At 41.9% G+C, this 18,858-nt stretch overlaps 1 protein-coding gene and 1 pseudogene across 2 annotated transcripts in view; one reads left to right on the plus strand and one right to left on the minus strand.

The window, feature by feature from the left end:
- Positions 1 to 18,785, plus strand: part of Zgpat (zinc finger CCCH-type and G-patch domain containing) — a 28,365-nt gene extending 9,580 nt beyond the window's left edge. For both annotated transcript variants that reach the window (XM_036183052.1, XM_036183053.1), the window contains 5 exons: positions 16,285 to 16,418; positions 16,644 to 16,799; positions 17,565 to 17,684; positions 17,773 to 18,178; positions 18,374 to 18,785. In XM_036183052.1, coding sequence (XP_036038945.1) covers positions 16,285 to 16,418; positions 16,644 to 16,799; positions 17,565 to 17,684; positions 17,773 to 18,178; positions 18,374 to 18,512 — 955 coding nt within the window. In that variant the 3' untranslated portion in view covers positions 18,513 to 18,785. The remainder of the gene's footprint in view (positions 1 to 16,284; positions 16,419 to 16,643; positions 16,800 to 17,564; positions 17,685 to 17,772; positions 18,179 to 18,373) is intronic.
- Positions 2,770 to 4,405, minus strand: LOC118581265 (annotated as a pseudogene).
- Positions 18,786 to 18,858: the final 73 nt, after the last annotated feature.

Consider the following 18,858-nt stretch of genomic DNA (forward strand, 5'->3'; position numbering starts at 1 on the left):
ACTCACAGAGATCCACCTGGCTCTGCCTCCCGAGTGAAGATTTTTTTATTCTGTGTTTGAGCGGGTAAACTATACATCACCTGTCTTGTAGGTTTTCTAGGTTTATTTCTTTATGTCTGTAGCCAGGATTTTCAGGGGGGTTTCCTCTGACCAAATTTATTCTCTATCAACCTTGAATGAATCCATAGCCTCTTGTTTTCTGTGGAAACAAAAGCATAATCTCTTCCCCAATGCAACATACATTTTGACTTCCATTTTGAAGTTAAGACATTTTTTAAATGTATAGGTTGGTTTAATTTAGCGGTTGCCATAATCCAATGTGTCTCAACAGCTATTGTTCACTCATCAGCAATCAAAACATTTAAAGTCAACAAGGATCCAAACTTTATATATTTTCTATCTTTACATAGTTTATCCTTTTTATATATTATTCTCTTTTTAAAGACTTTATCTTCTTTTTTTTTTTTTTAAGCCCACACACATTTTTTAAACACAATGTAACCTGTTTAGAGGGTTTCTCTGTCTGGACCTGGCTTTACTAAGGCTGTGCTGTGTTTTCTAACTGCATGAGACAATCTTTTTTGTTTGGTTGCTTTTTTTGTTTTGTTTTGTTTTTTGAGACAGGATTTCTCTGTAGCTTTGGAGCCTGTCCTGGAACTTGCTTTGTAGACCAGAATGGAAGAGGTCCACTTGCCTCTGCCTCCCAAGTGCTGTGCCACCACCACCTAGCATGAGATATTTCTTAAACTGCTATGTCAGCCACCACACAGCTCAGCTTAGTGCATGGAGCTGGTGGCTGGCTCCATCCTGTAGGCAGTGGCCAGTAAATGCTGAGCACCAGCCCACCTGAGAGACTGCAAGACTAGAAAACTATATCCAGCTCCTTGTCTAGAACCTTCTCAGGCCCTATGTTTGGATTCAAGCCCCCATGGTGGATGTTATATGTAGTCGGGCTTTTCTTTAGGCCACCAGCTCAGAAAAAAACACAGAAAGACTTATAATTATGAAAGTTCAGCAGATAGCTTAGGCTTGTTTCTAACTAGCTCTTATAACTTAAATTAACCCATACCTTTTAATCTACATTCTTTTAAGTGGCTTGGTTACCTTTACTATGTATTGCCCATGTTGCTTCCTGTGTGTCTCCTGGCATTTCAGCCCTTCTTCCCAGTGTCCTCTGTACCTGAAAATCCTGCCTAGCTATTGGTCACTCAGCTTTTTATTAAACCAATCAGAGTGACACATCTTCATAGTGTACAAAAACATTATTCCACAACAGGCAGGTTATATCTTTGCTAGGGCACAATGTTTTTTGGCAACAGAAAAAGTATTATCTTTCAAATCCCTAGAAGCTGAATATTTTCTTCCTGAAGAGGCAAATCTAGATGCCAAGATTTTGGTGAAATTATTGTTACATTTGCCCCTGTGTCTAGTAAACCAACAATTGCAATGCCATTTTTTAATTTTTTTTATTTTTAGCTTAGGTCTCTGATCATTTATAGCAGTTTGGCAAAATACTTGTTTTCTGGTCTCTCCTGAAGTTTTTTGTTTCATCCACTGAAGCTGTTCCATCCTTGATTACATCCAGAGCAGTGTTATTTTTTAAACAATAGACAGGCATTAAATCTTTTAATTGCTCTGTGGATGAGTTTCTCTGATGTTGACAGGGAATGATTAAATTGAATTTGGTATGGATGGGTCTTGGAAGGCCCCTTAGAGCATTTCCCAGTGGTAAAGGGTTACCTTGCCTGTTCCTTGTTGATTTGCATTTATTAGTCTAATGCTGGCCTTTTCTATACCTTCTGCATACTCCAAGAAGACTGGAGCCTTCTGTTTGGATTATTTCTAGAAAAAAATTGTTTCTAGGAATATCTTGCCTACAATCCCTTTTCAAGTGGCCTTGCTTATCACAATTAAAACAACTGATGCTTTGATTTTTCTTAAAACTTTTAGAAATTCTATCAGAGTAGCATCACAAATGTGAGATCCAATATCAGCTGTATTTCTTTTTTCCCATTAAGTATATTTTATTTAAAAAATTTTTTTTCAGAGTATAATTTCTCATTAGCAATTTTCACAGTAGGAAAACACTTTATTACTCAATCTTTTATTTGTGGACAGTTTCTTTCTGCACAAGTGACACTTATCTGTAGAGTAAGTGTGTTTGGAATCTGTCATATTTTTACCCACCTACAAAGGAGAACTCCCTAAATTGAACTTCTCTAAATTCAACTTTCCTTGATTTCCTTCCTAAGACTTAAAAAGAAATAGTAATTTGAGATATCAAAACCTGATTTGAAGTTCCCTAGATTCTGAGCCATCAACAGTTGGTGTCAACTGAACAGAGTGGGAGGTTCCAAATGGAATACTTTTCAGTTTCATGCAAAATCTATGAGTCATGAATGAATAGTCCTTCCCCTCCCAGTCCAAGTAGAGAAGTCTCCTCTTATCCCAACAGAAAAAAAACTGAACTCTTCTCAAGAAACAGTAGTTAAAGGCAACATGAGCTCATGAAATGTGCAGTTATACTGTGAGTCTTGTGAGCAGGCAACCACCAACTCAGTGGAATATGAAACCCAGACTCATGACTGGTTGAACCTAATTCCTCTCAAACCTTTTCCTCAACAAATGAATTGTAAAAATAACCATGTAATTAGAAGGAATTCTGCCTACCAATGGACTTGTCCCTCATTCCCTCCTCATTGTGAGTTAAATGGCATTGACAGAGCAGAGGCAATAAGGCATACAATCTAAGGTGTTGCACCAAAGAGGTCAGAGCTTCCACAGCATGACAACTGCTCTGCCAATGCCTACATCATGGTAGTTGAAGTAGCAAAGACCCACAAAGGTCAAAGCTGAGACTGCCAAGAGGCCTACCTTGACAGCCTTCTTTGGTGAATCCCCATGAATGTAGACAGTTACCACTTGTCCAAGGCCCCAGTGACTGCAGGGTAAGGGCTGCAGCCATCACCACAGAGCAGGGACTCAAGTACCTAGCTGGAAGCAGGCCCAAGAGCAAAACACTGATAATCCTCTTGTTGGTCCAGTGGAGAGATGCAGCTTTGGAACCAGAATGGTAGCTTGGTCATAGGTGAATGTGCTGTGTGCCATGCCATCCTGGGGTAGGCTGGTCCTGGAGAAATGCTGAGACATAAGCAGGTTTGACCACCAGGCTTTGAAGTAACAGAGCTCGGCCTCCTTGGCCTCTGCAGAGGATCTTGCCTTTAGTGGCCTAATCACCTTTTTGCATTCTGAATCAGCATTTTCAAAAGCCAAAGAGTGGATTAATACTTGTCTGATTTTTGGATCTGCTACTAGTCTAGTTACAGCTGAAGTCAGTCTTTGCAAAAAATCAGTAAAGGCTTCTTTTGGGCCTTGTATAATTTTAGTAACTGACTCAGACCTCTTTCCTGCTTCTTCAACCTTGTCCCAAGCATTTAAAGATGCTAAATGACATAGTGCCAAGGTATGGTCATCAAATACCTTTCCATTTCAACGTATTGGTCTACAGCTAGCAACTGATCTTGGGAAATATTAATGCCTCTAGCCCTATTTCATTTTTCTATGGTCCTAGCTTTCTGTTTCCACTCTGTTTGCCATTGTAACTGAGGACCAGCTTCCAGTATTACTGTTGCCAAATCTTTCCAGTCTTGGGGGATAATTCTGTTCTGAGTTGCCCATGAATTTAACAACTGCTTCACATAGGGTGAATACATACCATATTAAATGACCACTTCCTTAAATCTCCTAAATCTAATATTTCTTTTTCTTTTTCTTTTTTTTTTTTTTTTTAGCTGAGGACTGAACCCAGGGCCTTGCGCTTGCTAGGCAAGCACTCTACCTCTGAGCTAAATCCCCAACCCTCTAATATTTCTATAGAATTCCATTTAACTTCTTGATAACCTTAGGAGTGTCTATCATCTCCTGGTAGTTCTTGTATAGAAATTGGATAAACTAAGCTTGGTTTTCTAATAACTTTGGGCTGCCCCTCCAGTTTTATCATGTGGTGGCATAGTAGGTTCTTGACTAAGTTCCTCTGTCTGTGTCTGAGTACTTTTCCTTTTTTTAAATTTATAACGCTTATATCTTATTGATCAACTTTTCATATGTGGCACAAAAAACCTCCACTATGGCTACTAAGGATAAAATATGAATTACCAGACTGATAGTACTTATAACTGGTATTATGTAAACCTCAGTTAAGTCATTTATCTGCTTCTGTTTTCAAGCCATCTAAAGTAGCACTATACAGGGTTCTAACACTCTGCATCGTGATATTTTCTATCCTTAACGTGGGAAACATTTTTCCTTTAAATATTACTTAATTCTCTCCTTAAGGACTTCCCAGTTGTCTTACCAAGTCTGATGACTTCTCAATTTGTTCACCACTGGCGTAATTTCTGTCCATGTGGTTATGCCATAAGTTGGAGCATTAAATGTTTTTTGTTTGTTTGTTTGTTTTTCTGGAGCTGAGGCCCGAACCTGGGGCCTTGCACTTGTTAGACAAGTGCTCTACCACTGAGCTGAATCCCAACCACCAAATCTTATTTTTTAACTAAGTCTCTATCATTCTATTTTATCAATAAAGACTTGGGAGTTAGATGCTGGGGTGAAAACCTGCTAGCTCAGAGAGGCACAGAACACACCCAGCTGCTTCCTCCTCTGCTGTCATTCCAGAAAGAGAGCTTTTCCTCCTCTTGTCTCAAACTAAACAAAACAAAACAAAACTCCTTCAACTGGATCTTCCTCCCTTCTACTTCCTGTGCATCTCTCTCTCCTACTTCCCGACATGCCCTCACTCTACAGTTACTTCCAGTCAACTGGTTGCTTGTTCAACCTCTTGACCTATGGAATGTTTTTATTCTATTCTATTTACAATAAGCAGGAAGCTCTTGGATTAAAGGTGTGTACTAGGGCTGAGCCACACCACAGCCAGAAGCAGGTTCCTCCAATAAACAACGCAGTCTTGGGGTTGACAGCGTGATCAAATATCCTGCAACAGAGGAGTCATATGTTAGCCCAAATGAAAGGGGCACTTTTTTTTTCCACAGTTTGGTTACCCAGTAGTACTACAGTTCATGTAAGAAAAGGAAGGTAAATGCTGGATGTTTTCTGTCTTGTTTACTTCTTTTCCAAGACAATAAATTATTTAATTTGTTTGTTTAGTGACAGAGTCTCCCTATTATGTGTAGCCATGGCTGTCTGGGAACTTACTATAGGCAATATGACTAGCCTCAAACTCACAAGGGATCATCTTGCCTCTGATTCTGGAGTGCTGGGATTGAAGTTGTGCACTACCTAGCTATTTTTAAACATAATATCTTGTCAGGAAAATTGGTGCATTTCTGTAGTTCTAGCACCCAGGAGACTTAAAAAAAAAGTTAAAAAAAAAAACAAAACTGCAAATTCAAGGCCAGCCTGAATTTGCCTAGTTAAGACTCTGTTTCAAAAAAATAGCAATATCCTTATAAATTCATAGATTTAAATGTATTGGATGAATTTCTCGCCCCCCCCCCCCAAAGACAGGGTTTCTCTGTGAAACACCCTGACTCTCCTGGAATTAGCTTTGTAGACTCAGGGTCTCAAACTCACCAAGATATGCCTGCCTCTGCTTCTCAAGTGCTGGAATTAAAAATGTACCACTACTCCCTGATTTTACTCCTTTACAGTTCTACTCCTCATTGAGTTTCTAATTGCCCCAATTTTGTCCTGTGGGGTCTCTTCAGTTTGGCTTTCCAGTCCTGATCTGAGCCAGCTGACATTGACTCCCTCCTTACTGTCTGGGTCACATCACTTCTTGCCCAAATATAGTAGCACTGCTTTCCCTTCACATAAGGGTTGTTTAAGACCCCCAGTACAGGTGTCACGTTGTTGATTATCATTGACCAGACATTATTTTGAGGTCCTTTCTGGGGGCAGGAATAGAAAATGTTGGTGACATGTACATTTATGTGAACATAACATATATAATGTACATATAAAATCATGCACCTGTATTTTTAATGACTACCTCTTTAATGACCCAGTCTCTCCTGGGTCACATGTTTTCTTTTCAATCATAGGATCTAGTTCTTAAGGGCACAGGAGACAACTTCCATATGTGTGTATGTGTCTGTGTCTATATTTGCACATGAATGTAGTTGGAGAGCTTCTTTCCAGGTACCACCAAGCCCCCGTGGTCCCACAACCCATGTATAAAATAATCAGACACTTATATTACTTAAAAACTGTATGGCTGTGGCAGGCTTCTTGTTATCTACTTTTTTATCTTAAATTAACCCATTTTTATTAATCTATACTTTGCCACGTGGCTCATGGCTTACCAGTACCTTACATCTTGCTTTTCATGGCAGTGGCTGGCAGCGTCTCTCTGCCCCAGCCTTCCACCTCCCAGAATTCTCTTCTCTCTTGTCCAACCTATACTTCCTGCCTGGCTACTAGCCAAACAGCATTTTATTTATACAGAGCGATATCTACAGCACATGAATGTGCAGGTGCCTGCAGAGGCCAGAAGAGGGCATTGGATACTCAGAAAGTGGAGTTACAGGTTGTTGTGAGCTGCCTGATGTGGGTCCTGAGTAAGTGCTCTTAACTGCTGAATCACCTCTCTAGCCACTTCCCCTCCTCATTGCTTTCTTGTCTCATCTCTCTCTGTGTACATACATGACACTCAGAATTAAATACACAAACACCACTCGATGGTGACTCATGACTGTCAGAGTATTTTTGTAACCCACATTCTCCTGACAGTGTTTACAGTGATGTGAGGTCTCCATTATAGGAGCTTATGGTCTTTATCTCAGCTGAATAATGAGTCTTTTTCCGATACTGTTTGTCTGAATATTGGGGTTTAAGGCATTTTGTTTTTCTGAGGCATGTTTTCTTGGACACTCCTAATTTAAAAAGTGTGGTGTGTGCTAAGAATCAAATCTAGGGCCTTGTGCATGCAAAGCAATTGGCATACCACTGAGCTATATTGAAGCTTTCTTATGTTATTAATATTTGAAGGTTCTGGATGGGCATGATGACGGCCTTTAATTCCTGCCCTTGAGAGGCAGAGAAAGGTAGATGTCTGTGAGTTCAAGGCCATCCTGAGTTCCGGGCTAGCTAGGGCTACACAGTGAGACTGTCTTTTTAAAAAATAAATACAAAAAAATTGAAGGCCTCTGAAGCTAGTAATCAAACTTAGTGACTACAATTGCTAGGCAATGGTTCTACTATTGAGCTACATCCCCAGCACTTAAGGTCAGTTTTACTAGATATAAAAATCTCTTCAGGGTGTATGGCCACTGATAGGTTACCCATACTTCCTCCAGTCAGTGGCTCCATACCCATGTACATATGGGCAGGATTAATTGGACTTACTGAGTTATTTTTTTAAAATGGAGGAGGAGGGGACGTAGAGTTGTGATGAGGACATGATGTGGGGGTTGGGGGAAATAAAGGATGGATATAATAAACTGTATAAATGTATGAAATTCTCGATTTTTTTTAAAGAAAAAATACTTTGTTCACATTTCTCTGTTTCTTTTCTTTTCTTTTCTTTTTTTTTTTTTTTTTAAGATTTATTTATTTGTTACATATACAGTGTTCTGCCTGCATGTTTGCCTGCAGGCCAGAAGAAGGCACCAGATATTACTGATGGTTGCTGGGAATTGAACTCAGAACCTCTGGAAGAGCAGCTGTCAGTGCTCTTAACCTCTGAGCCATCTCTCCTGCCCTTCTCTGTTTCTTTGAATGTTAGTAATTTAGGGGCTGGAGAGATGGCTTCGTGGTTGAGTGCCTACTGCTCTTGCAGAGGACCTTAAGTTTAGTAGTTTTTCATAGTACATCTTGATGTGGATCATTTTTAGATGATCCTCTCAGAAGCATGCTCTTCTAGTAGGTAGTTTCAAATACATTTTTAGGGGTGGGGGGCAGGGTCCTACATCGTCTAGGCTACCTCAAACATGCCATGTAGATGAAGTTGACCTTGAACTACTGATCCATCGGCTTTAATTTCCCAAAAAACGCTAGGGTTATAAGTATATGCCAACATCTGGCTTTTAATGGATTCTTGGTGTTTTTCCATCTTTTAGCTGTTACAAATAATGCTGCCAACAACACTGGTGTACAGATACTTGAGTTCTTGTTTTCAATTCTTTGATTTCATTATCTGAAAGGTATTTTATCCTTAAAAATACAGATTATAATAGTAGTGGAATTCCTGGATCACCATTGCCAAACTTTTTCACAATTAGCTCTACTGTTTTTCTTGGCCACAGCAGTGCCCAGGGTACCAGTTTTTCCACATCTACCCAACACTTTTTTTCCATTATTTTGCAAAACAGCTATCTTCCTGATTTTGAAGAGTCATCTCATTACAGCTTGTTGTTATGGATTTGTTTTCACGTTTTTGTTTTTGTTTTTGTTTTTGTTTGGAAGTAGAGGTGTTTGTTTTGAGACAGTGTCTTACCATGTAGCCATGGCTAACTTAGAACTTAGTCCATAGACCAGGCTAGCCTCAGACTCACAGGGATCCTCCTGCCTCTGCCTCCCAAGTTCTGGGATTAAAGGCATGTGATACCCATCTCATTGTATTTTTTTTATTTACACAGTGTGTTAAGCATATTTTCATGAACCCATTGGCTATATAACTCAGTACTCAGGGGGTTAAGTCAGAAGGATAAAAAACTTCAAGGTCATGATGCTGGAGAGGTGGTTCAGCAGTTAATAGCACCTACTACCCTTACAGAGGAACCACCACATTGGGCAGCTTACAACTACTTATGACTTTAGTTCCAGGGTATCTGATGCTGTCTTCTGACCTTCACAGGTACTTGCACTTATATACATACACATAGTTTAAAATGTAAAACTTAATAAATATTTTTTGAGTTCCAGTTCTGGGCTAGCAAGGTGAAGTGCTTGCCACTGAAGCCTAGCAACCTATGGATTCCCATGGATATCAAATGGAGAACATCCACATCTATAGATATAGTTTGTTGAATGGTTTGTAGTGTAAGGATGCTTTTGTATTATAGAGATGTTTTTGCTCATCCTCTTTCATTCATGAATGTAGTATATTACACTGAATGATTTTCATGGGCTGAGCCAGCTACCTTTGCCTAGCAATGGTATGTAATCCTTTTAAAATGATGCTGTTTGATTTGCTAATATTTCTATGAGAACATTACATGAATACTCATGAGAGATTTTAGTCTGTAGAGTTTTGTTATTATTTGGTGTGTGTGTGTGTGTGTGTGTGTGTGTGTGTGTGTGTGTGTGTGTATGTGAGAGAGAGAGAGAGAGAGAGAGAGAGAGAGAGTGTGTTTTCCCACAGCTCTATTTTTCATCCAATCAAAGCACTTTCTAATCTCCTGATTTCTTCTTTGACCCATTCATTAATTGGGATGCCTGCTAGTTTTAGTTGTACACAGCTAGAAGGAGGAGGCAGGAGGATCTTGACCGGGACTTCATTGTGACACCTTTTCTTAAACACACACACACACACACACACACACACACACACACACACACACACACACACACACGCACAAATGTATTACAAGGGCTAGCTCATTGGCTAAGAGCACATGTGGCTCTTACTGAATACTTGAGTTTGGTTTCCAGCACCCATGTCAGGTGGCTCACAACTTCCTGTAACTCTAGCTTCAAGGAATCCAAGGCCTTTAGTTTCTGTTAGCACTTACACTTACAGGCATATGTCCACACATGGACACACACACACATAGAGGTACACATAATTAAAAATTAGCCGGGTGGTGGTGGCGCACACCTTTAATCCCAGCACTGGGGAGGCAGAGGCAGGTGGATCTCTGTGAGTTTCAGGCCAGCCTGGTCTACAGAGTGAGATCCAGGGCAGGTGCCAGAACTGCACAGAGAAACCCTGTCTCAAACACACACACACAAACAAACAAACAAACAAATAAATAAATAAATAAATAAATATAAAAATTTTAAAATAAATATATTTCTTTAATCTCCACCATTTTCTTTTAAAGATTTATTTATTTATGTATGTATCTGAATACTCTATCTGCATATATGCCTACATACCAGAAGAAGGAATCAGATCCCATTGTAAATGGTTGTGAGCCACCATGTGGTTGCTGGGAAATGAAGTCAGGACCTCTGGAAGAACAGCCAGTGCTCTTAAACTGCTGAGCCATCTCTAGCACCTAATCTATACCTTTTAATGTTTAACCCACTTACATTTAAAGTAGTGACTATGGAGAAAGGATATTTGTGTTCTGTGTATCTTACATGTTTTTGTTTATCTGTCATTTGTTTATTACTAGCTTTATTGTTTTGTTTTTGTTTTTTCCTCTTACTGGTTCACTTTTCTGCATGTTTTTGTTTTTGTTTTTGTTTTTGTTTTTGTTTTTGTTTTGAGACAGGGTTTCTGTGTAGCTTTGAAGGCTGTCCTGGAACTCGCTTTGTAGTCCAGGCTGGCCTCGAACTCATAGAGTCCGCCTGCCTCTGCCTCCCAAGTACTGGGATTAACAGGCGTGGGCCGCCGCCACCGCCGCCACCACCACCCGGCCTTTCTGCATACTTTTTATTTTCCTTTTTTATTATTTAACTTACATTTAGATATTTTGCCTGCATGTGTATCTGTGCACCACTTGTGTGTCTGGTGCCCATAGAGGCCACAAGAGGGCATCAATCCCTTGGAACTAGAGTTACAGACAATTGTGAGCTGCCATTGGTTGCTGGGAATTGAACCTATGTCCTCGCAAGAGCAACTAGTATTCTTAACTGCTGAGCCATCCTTCCAGCACCTTTATTTATTTCCTTAATATTTACTCTAGTATATGGTTAATACCTTAAATTTATAACAGAATAGTTTGAATCACTACCAATTTAGCTTCAATAATTTAAAAAAAAACAAAAAACAAAAAAACCCTGATCCTGTGTAAACTCACATCTGTGTATTATTCCTATTAAAAGTTGCATCTTTGGGACTGGGGATGTAGCATAATGATAAGAATGCTTCCCTAGCATGCATGAAACCCTGGGTTCTATCCCTAGGGCTGTATAAACCCTACACATATGTCAGAGACCAGAAGAGGGCATCAGATATACTCTATCACTCTGCCTATTCCTTTGAGTCTGGGTCTCTTCCTGAACCTGGAGCTTATGTGTATGTTCTAACCTAGACAGGCAAGCAAGCCCCATTGATCTTCCTGTCTCTGTTCCCCTTGGAAATGGAATTACATGTGGATATCAGCTTGTTACATGGGTGTTGGGATCCAAATCTGGTCTTAATGCTCATGCAGCAAGTGTTCTCAACCACTAAAATATCTCTTTATATATTATTCTGCTGCTATCTCTTTCTTCTTCAGAAACGCCAGTTGTGCATGTGTTGGTTTACATGATGCTTGGTAGTATACCCATAGGTCCCCTGAGCTTTATTCCCTTTTCTTTTTCTTTTCTTTCTAGTCTTCATGTTTGATACATACTGTAGCCCTGTCTTCAAGTTCAATTTTATGTTGCAGGGTATTTGATCACACTGTACCCCGAGACTGCATTAGTTACTGGAAAAACATATTCCTAATTGTGATGTGGCTCAGCCTTAGCACACACCTTTTCTTTTTTTTTTTTTAATTAATTAATTTTTTTTTAAAGTTGTTTTTGGGGATTTAGCTCAGTGATAGAGCGCTTGCCTAGCAAGCATAAGGCCTTGGGTTTGATCCTCAGCTCCAAAAAAAAAAAAAAAGTTGTTAGCCAGGCGGTGGTGGCACACACCTTTAATTCTAGTACTTGGGAGGCAGAGGCAGGCAGATCTTTGTGAGTTCAAGGCCAGCCTGGTCTACAGAGTGAGATCCAGGAAAGGCACAAAGCTACACAGAGAAAACCTGTCTCGAAAAAACAAAAAAAAAGTTTAAAAAAAATTTTTTTTTAAATTTTACATACCAATCCCAGTTCCCTCTCCCTCCCTTCTCCTATCTCCCTACCTCTCCTAATCCCAACCCCCTATCCACTCCTTCAGAGAGGGTAAGGCCTCCCTTGTGGAGTCAGCAAAGTCTGGCATACTAAGTTGAGGCAAGTTCAAGCCCTCCCCCCTGTGTCAAGGCTGAGCAAGGTATCCTACCCTAGGGAATGTGCTCCAAAAAAACCATTTCATGCACCCAAGATAAGTCCTGGTCCCACTGCCAGGGGTTCCCCAAACAGATCTAACCACATAACTGTCACCCACATTCAGAGAGCCTAGTTCAGTCCCATGCATGTTCCCCAGCTGACAGGTGAGTGTCCATGAGCTCCCACCAGCTTGGGTCAGCTGTCTCTGTGGTTTTCCCCATCATGATCTTGACCTCACTTGCTCCTGTCATCCCTCCTCCCTCTCTCCAACTGAAGTCCAGGAGCTCAGCCCAGTGCTTGGTTGTAGATCACTGCATCTGCTTCCATCAGTTACTAAATGTAGGTTCTGTGATGACAATTAGTGTAGTCACTACTCTGATTATAGGGGAAGGTAAGTTCAGGCACCCTCTCCACTATTGCTAAGAGTCTTAGTTGGTGTTATCTTCATGGATTCTTAGAGATTTCCCTAGCACCAGGTTTCTCCCTAACACACACCTTTAACTAAGAGTTTTCTGCTTGAATATTGTAAACAGAATTAAGTAAAATCAACCATAGGTCAAGAGGCAAGAGCAAGCAACCAGTTGACAGGAAGTGATCATAGGATTATTAAGAAAAAACGATAGAGAGTAAGAGGGAGTCAAGAGGATAAGAGAGATGCACAAGAATTGGAAGGAAGGGACATTTTAGGTTGAGAAGGTTTTTAAGACAACATAGGAGAAGGCTTCTGGGATGTCAGCGGAGGAGGAAGGTCAGTCAGCTAGGTGCTACCTCTGCCTCTCTGAGCTAACAGGCTTTGACCCCAACATCTGGTTCTCGAGTCTTTATTGGTAAAATTGAAAGATTGAGATTTTCTTAAAAACAAGTTTCTTCTGACTATTCAACTCCTCTGGAGAACTTTTCATTTCAGTTAATATACTTTTTTAACTCCAGGATTTCTATTTAATTCCTTTTTATAATTTTTTAACTGGGATGGGAGATACTGAGGAGTGAATTCAGAGCCTGTGCATGCTAGATACGTGCTGTGCCACTGAGCTGTTCCAGTTATTCACAAATAATTTACAATGGCTTTAGACAGCATCCCCTCTCCCACATGCACACACACACTCCATTCTGAGTGCAACACCACACATGCTAGACAAATGTTTCTACTCCTAAACTACATCCTCAACCATGGTTTCTAGTGAGAAATAATCTGTCAAATTGTTATTTCCTTATATGTGAAGAACACCCCCCTCCCTCTTGCTATTTTTAAGGTTTTCTGTCTTTGGCTTTCCTTACCAGTTTATGACTTATCTAGATGTGATTTTTGTGTTTATCCCACTGGGGCTTCAGTAAGTGTAGTGGTTTGAATAAGAATGGCCCCCATTTGCATGGTTAGTCCTCAGTTGATAACTCTTTGCCAAGGAGTAGGTGTGGCCTTGTTGGAGGTGGTGTGTCCCTGGGGGTGGGTCTTGAGATTTCAAAAGCCAGGCTGTGTGTCTGTCTGTCTGCCTGCCTGCCTGCCTGCTGTTTGTGGATCAGGATGTAAGCTGTCAATTACTGCTTTAGTGATATACCTGTCTGCTTTCCTTTATGATGATAATGGACTAAACCTCTGAAACTGTAATCACATCCCCAACTAAATGCTTATAAGAGCTGCTTTGGTCACGATGTCTCTTCACAGCAATAGAACAGTAGCCAAGACGATAAGTGTCTTGGATTTGTAGACTGGTGTTTTGTTTTACCAAGTACAAGTGGGTTTGCGTGTCTTGGTTTTTCAAGAAAAGGTTCCTTTGTGTAGCCCCAGCTGTACTGGAACTCGCTCTGTAGACCAAGCTGGCCTCGAACTCACAGATCTGCCTGCCTCTGCCTCCCAGTGCTGGGACTGAAGGTGTATGCACTTATGGATCTGCTTTGAAGTCTGCCATACTCAACTCTAGTTCCAGGGAATCTAGTACCGTCTTCTGGTCTCTGAGGGCACTGCACCCATGTAGTATGCATATAGATAAGCAATCACATGCACATAAATTAAAATTAAATAAATCTTTAAAAATGAAAAAATAATTTTAATAGCTAAATATTTGCAAACACTATTACTTCCTTAAAATTATTTCTTAGAATCACTTATTGGGTAGAAAAGTATACAAGTGGAGCATATATTCCAAATAATCCAAAATCTGAAATGCTCCAAGGCCTAAAACTTTTTTTAAAACTCTGTGTGTGCAAGCAGAGGAGGACACTGAGTATCCTGTCACTGCTTCCTTATTCCCTTGAGATAGGAGCTCTCAGCTTTTTAGGATCGCAACTCTTAACAATCATCCTGTCTCTGTTTTCCCCCAAAGCACAGGGGTTCTAGACATTCAAGTCTACATCCAGCTTTTTATGTGGGCACTGGGGATTTAAACTTGAGTCCTCACACTTGCACAGTGAGCACTCTTACCCACTGAGTCAGCTTCCTAGCCCCTCAAATCCAAAGCTTTGAGCACTAATATGATACCACTAATATTTTTTTTTTAAATACAAGTTGGAAAAACTTCTGATCCTAAGCATGTTTCGATGTTGTTTTTGTTTTTATGTGTATGAGTGCTTGTATGTATGTCTGTGCACCACTTGCATGCCTGGTACCTGCAAAGGCCAGAAGAGGATGTCAGATCATCTGAAATTGGAATTACTCATGGTTGTGAGCCGCCATGTAGGTGCTAGGAGCTGAACCTGAGTCCTCTGTAAGAATAGATGATGTTCTTAATTGTTGAGCCATTTCTCCAGCCCTCTTTAAAAATACGTATTTATTTCATATGGAGGCATGCAAGTGCCACTATGAGAGCATGGAAACCAGAGGACAGACAGCTTGTGGAAATCAGTTCTTCCCTTCTGCCTTCTGAGTTCCAGGGGTCAAACTCGGAATAAACCCCTTTGAGTACATCCTTTTGGTCATCAATTCTCAGTTGAACAGGACTTTCTAGTCAGTCTTTACTGTGCTTTGGTGGCACAGTCTTATAGCTGTTGGTGCCATTTAGCTGTCTAAATAGTTGTCTAAGATAGTTGGTGTGAGAAAGTATTTCCTGGAATCCTGGCCTGAGCATGTGGTAGCAGAGGCTGTTGGTATGAGTTATGGCAAGTTCTGACCTTTTCTTTGTCTCATCTCCCTCTTTCCCTACCTACTCATTACTGCATAGGAAGAACCCCCAGCTATCCTAGAGTGAATCCCCTCAGATGCCCTTTTGGGGTTAAAACAACTTCCTGTCTGAAATGATGGCATGTAGTAGTTGGTGGTGGTTAGCTTTTTCATGCCTTTATTTGGCAAAGTTCATGGCTGCAATCTTCTGTGTCTCCACATTTCCTCTTCGTTTTCTGTCAGATTTGGTTTTGGTTTTAATTTTACAGCTGCACTGATGTATAAAAGACACAATACCATTGTTGTAACTAATTTCTTCTAGTTTTTCAAGTTTTGAGGAGGATCTCTGTGTAGCCCAGACTAGCCTCAAATTCATGATCACCCTGCCTTGGCCTTCCAAGTACCCATGCCCAGGGAAGACTCAGTGTATCCCAACATCCAACACATCTGCCTTGAATATTTGTGTCAAGAGCATCATGTTTGGTGAGAGGCCACACAAGACTCTGCTACATTGTCACCCTAACCTAGGAAGCTGATAGAAACACAGGCCATCTCCCCAAAGTAGCCCTGTGTGTCCTAAGAGAGAAAATTACAGTGTGTATACATATGTGTGTGTGTTTTAGGGTTTATGTATGTATATGGATACATTCTATTTGTTTATATGTTTAGTATGTATGCATGCATGCATATGTGTTGTGAGAGTATATGTATGTGTGTGGGTTCATTCTATGCATTCATATGCCTATGTACATGTGTGTTTAGTGTGCATAGCTATATGGTAGTATGTGCATACATGTGTGTGAGAAATATTGTATATATAGATATGCAGGTATATATGAGTGTAGATATATGTATATGCTGAGAGTGTGAGAGTACCTGTACATTCATATATGAATGAGAATATTTGAATATGTATGTGTGTTAGAGAGAAATGTGTGCATAAATCCATAGGTATGAAAGTGTAGATGTTTTTGCTGGTGTACCTGTCTTGACTTCTTGAATTTCACTCCATTATAGGCAGTGCTCTGTTGATGGTCTTTATGCTTCTGGGCTCACTTGCTCCTGGTAGGCCATGTCTAAGCCACTGTCTCCTGTGGTTTCATTTACAGGTTCTCCCATGGGCAGGTGGTCTCTGTGGATGAGCTGCGTCCCTTCCAGGATCCAGACTTGAGCTTACTGCAGGCTGGCTCTGCATGTTTGGCCAAGCACCAGGATGGCCTTTGGCACCCAGCACGGATCACTGGTAAGATTGCCTACAAGGACCTACCTGGTGGGACCCTTTTTGAAACATCTTCACTGTTGTAGCCATTTTCCACTTCCTCTGGGTTGGGCTTTAACTTCATCTGGGCTCAAAAGGAGCAAGTCTGCCTTTGCCCCAAGCCCTTTTCCTTCCTGTTTCTCACTTTGCTCCTAACTGGTTGCCCAGCCTGTAAAGCTGCTAACCTACAACCTGCCTCTATCACTCTAGATGTGGACAATGGCTACTATACTGTTAAGTTTGACTCACTGCTGCTGAAGGAGGCTGTGGTAGAGGGTGACGGCATCCTGCCTCCTCTGCGCACTGAGGCTACAGAATCATCTGACTCAGACAGTGGTGATGCAAGTGACTCCGGCTATGCCAGAGGTATGGCAGAAATCAGTGCCCAAAAGCCAGGATGGTGAGGGAGTAGAGCAGATTGGTGATAATCTAGACAGGCACTTAGCTTTTAGGATAATTGTAGAACAAGTGATGTAGTGAATATACATAGCATAGTAATCTACAGGAGAGGGCTTGAGGGACCAGAGAGTGTGTGATGGGCCTGAGTAAGACCCAAGACCTAGCTTTTGCCTTTAGAAACAGACACCACAATCATATGTAACAGTCGGAACTCCCTGAAGTAAGGTGGCATCACAGTGTCAGAGAGAAGGGAATGTGGGTGCTAGATCTGCCAGCAAGCCACAGGAAGTAACTGAATGTAGAGTGTAGGAAGGCTTTCTTCTTCAGATAGCTTCTCAGATTTAGAGCTTGGTTGCCTGGTAGGTAGGGCAGAAGAGATCTTGGCAGATGGAAAATGTGTCTAGGTAAAATAGAGATTTCAGGAAATGAAACTAGGTAATGTATAGTCCTCCTGAGAAATTGGTTAGGATGAAGATAGGAAGATGTCTCAGGGAAGCTGTGATGTGAATTGGTAGTTTCTGAGCTCCTATCCATAGCAGCAGATAAATAAGCTGAAACAGTGAAGTTGGTTACAGTAGAGCCATGTGTCCAGGCAGAGTTGCCAAGAGTAACCACAGCATGCTTGGAAAACCTGAGGGTACCAGACATTCAGGAGATCAGGCCCTTCCTAGGATCTGAGTCCTTGGGTAACACTCACTGGAACCCACTACTTGAGTCCTCTGTCTCCCACAGTGGTGGAACCAAACACAGTGGACACTGGGACCTGCAGTTCTGCTTTTGCCGGTTGGGAGGTACATACACGGGGCATTGGCTCCAAACTCCTCATCAAGATGGGCTATGAGTTTGGCAAGGGTGAGTGTGTGCTGCCCTGAGACGGGAGGGATGCCTCAATACAGCCCAAGAATCTGGCAGAGGTAGCACAAGGCCCTGTCTTTCCCAGGTTTGGGTCGGCATGCAGAAGGCCGAGTGGAGCCCATCCATGCCGTGGTGTTGCCTAGAGGGAAATCACTGGACCAGTGCACAGAGATACTACAGAAGAAGACGAAGGGAGGCCAGGCTGGGACCAATAGGCCTCCAAGATGTCGGAGGAGTGGTGGTAGACCCGAGGCCCGCCCACCCCCTCGGAATGTGTTTGACTTTCTGAATGAAAAACTGCAAAGCCAGGCATCTGGGACTCCAGATGCTGGGGTGGATACTCCAGGGAGAAGGAACAAAGACATGTATCATGCTAGCAAAAGTGCCAGGCAGGCTCTGAGTCTGCAGCTCTTCCAGACTGAGGAGAAGATTGAGCGGACCCAACGGGACATCCGGGGCATCCAGGAGGCCCTAACCCGGAATGCTGGCCGGTATGTGTGGGGTCCAACTGAGGCAGTGTGGGCTCTAGTGGCTGTGCCCACAGGATACCTGCTAAAGGTCACCTGACCACAGTAGCCCCTGAGTCTGAGGTGGTCTGAGTGTTGGAGGACGGGAATTGGCCACAGCAGCTGGGGGCCTGGTAGTGGGGAGCCAGAAAACAGTGCTGACCAGCAGGCTCTCCCTAGGCACAGCATGGCAACGGCCCATCTGCAGGAGAAGCTGGAAGGAGCCCAGCGGAAGCTGGGTCAGCTGCGTGCTCAGGAGGCCGGCCTACAGAGGGAACAGCAGAAGGCAGATACTCACAGGAAGATGACAGAGTTCTAGCAGCCCTGCCTGTATTGTGGATAGAGCCCTGGGACCCAACTGCCTTGGCAAAAAGACAGCCATCACCCTGACACCTAAACAGCACTTGAAAGAAGGACCAGCCCATTTCCTAGGCTGTCCCTTATTCAGCCTTGTCTGCCTAAAATGTATGAACACTACCAAGTAGATATGGGATGTCAGGGTTGATTTTGAACACTTATTTACCCACCAAGCCCACTTACCAGTGTCTTGGGGTATCTCCTTAGTGAGGACATTAAAGTGATCTCATCATAATTTCTCTCACTGGAGACTCAGCTGGCTTCAGGATCTCTGGGGACAAATGCATCTTTGAGGGTCCTGGCAACAG

This window comes from Onychomys torridus, chromosome 4 (assembly GCF_903995425.1).
Source record: "Onychomys torridus chromosome 4, mOncTor1.1, whole genome shotgun sequence".
Taxonomy (NCBI): domain Eukaryota; kingdom Metazoa; phylum Chordata; class Mammalia; order Rodentia; family Cricetidae; genus Onychomys; species Onychomys torridus.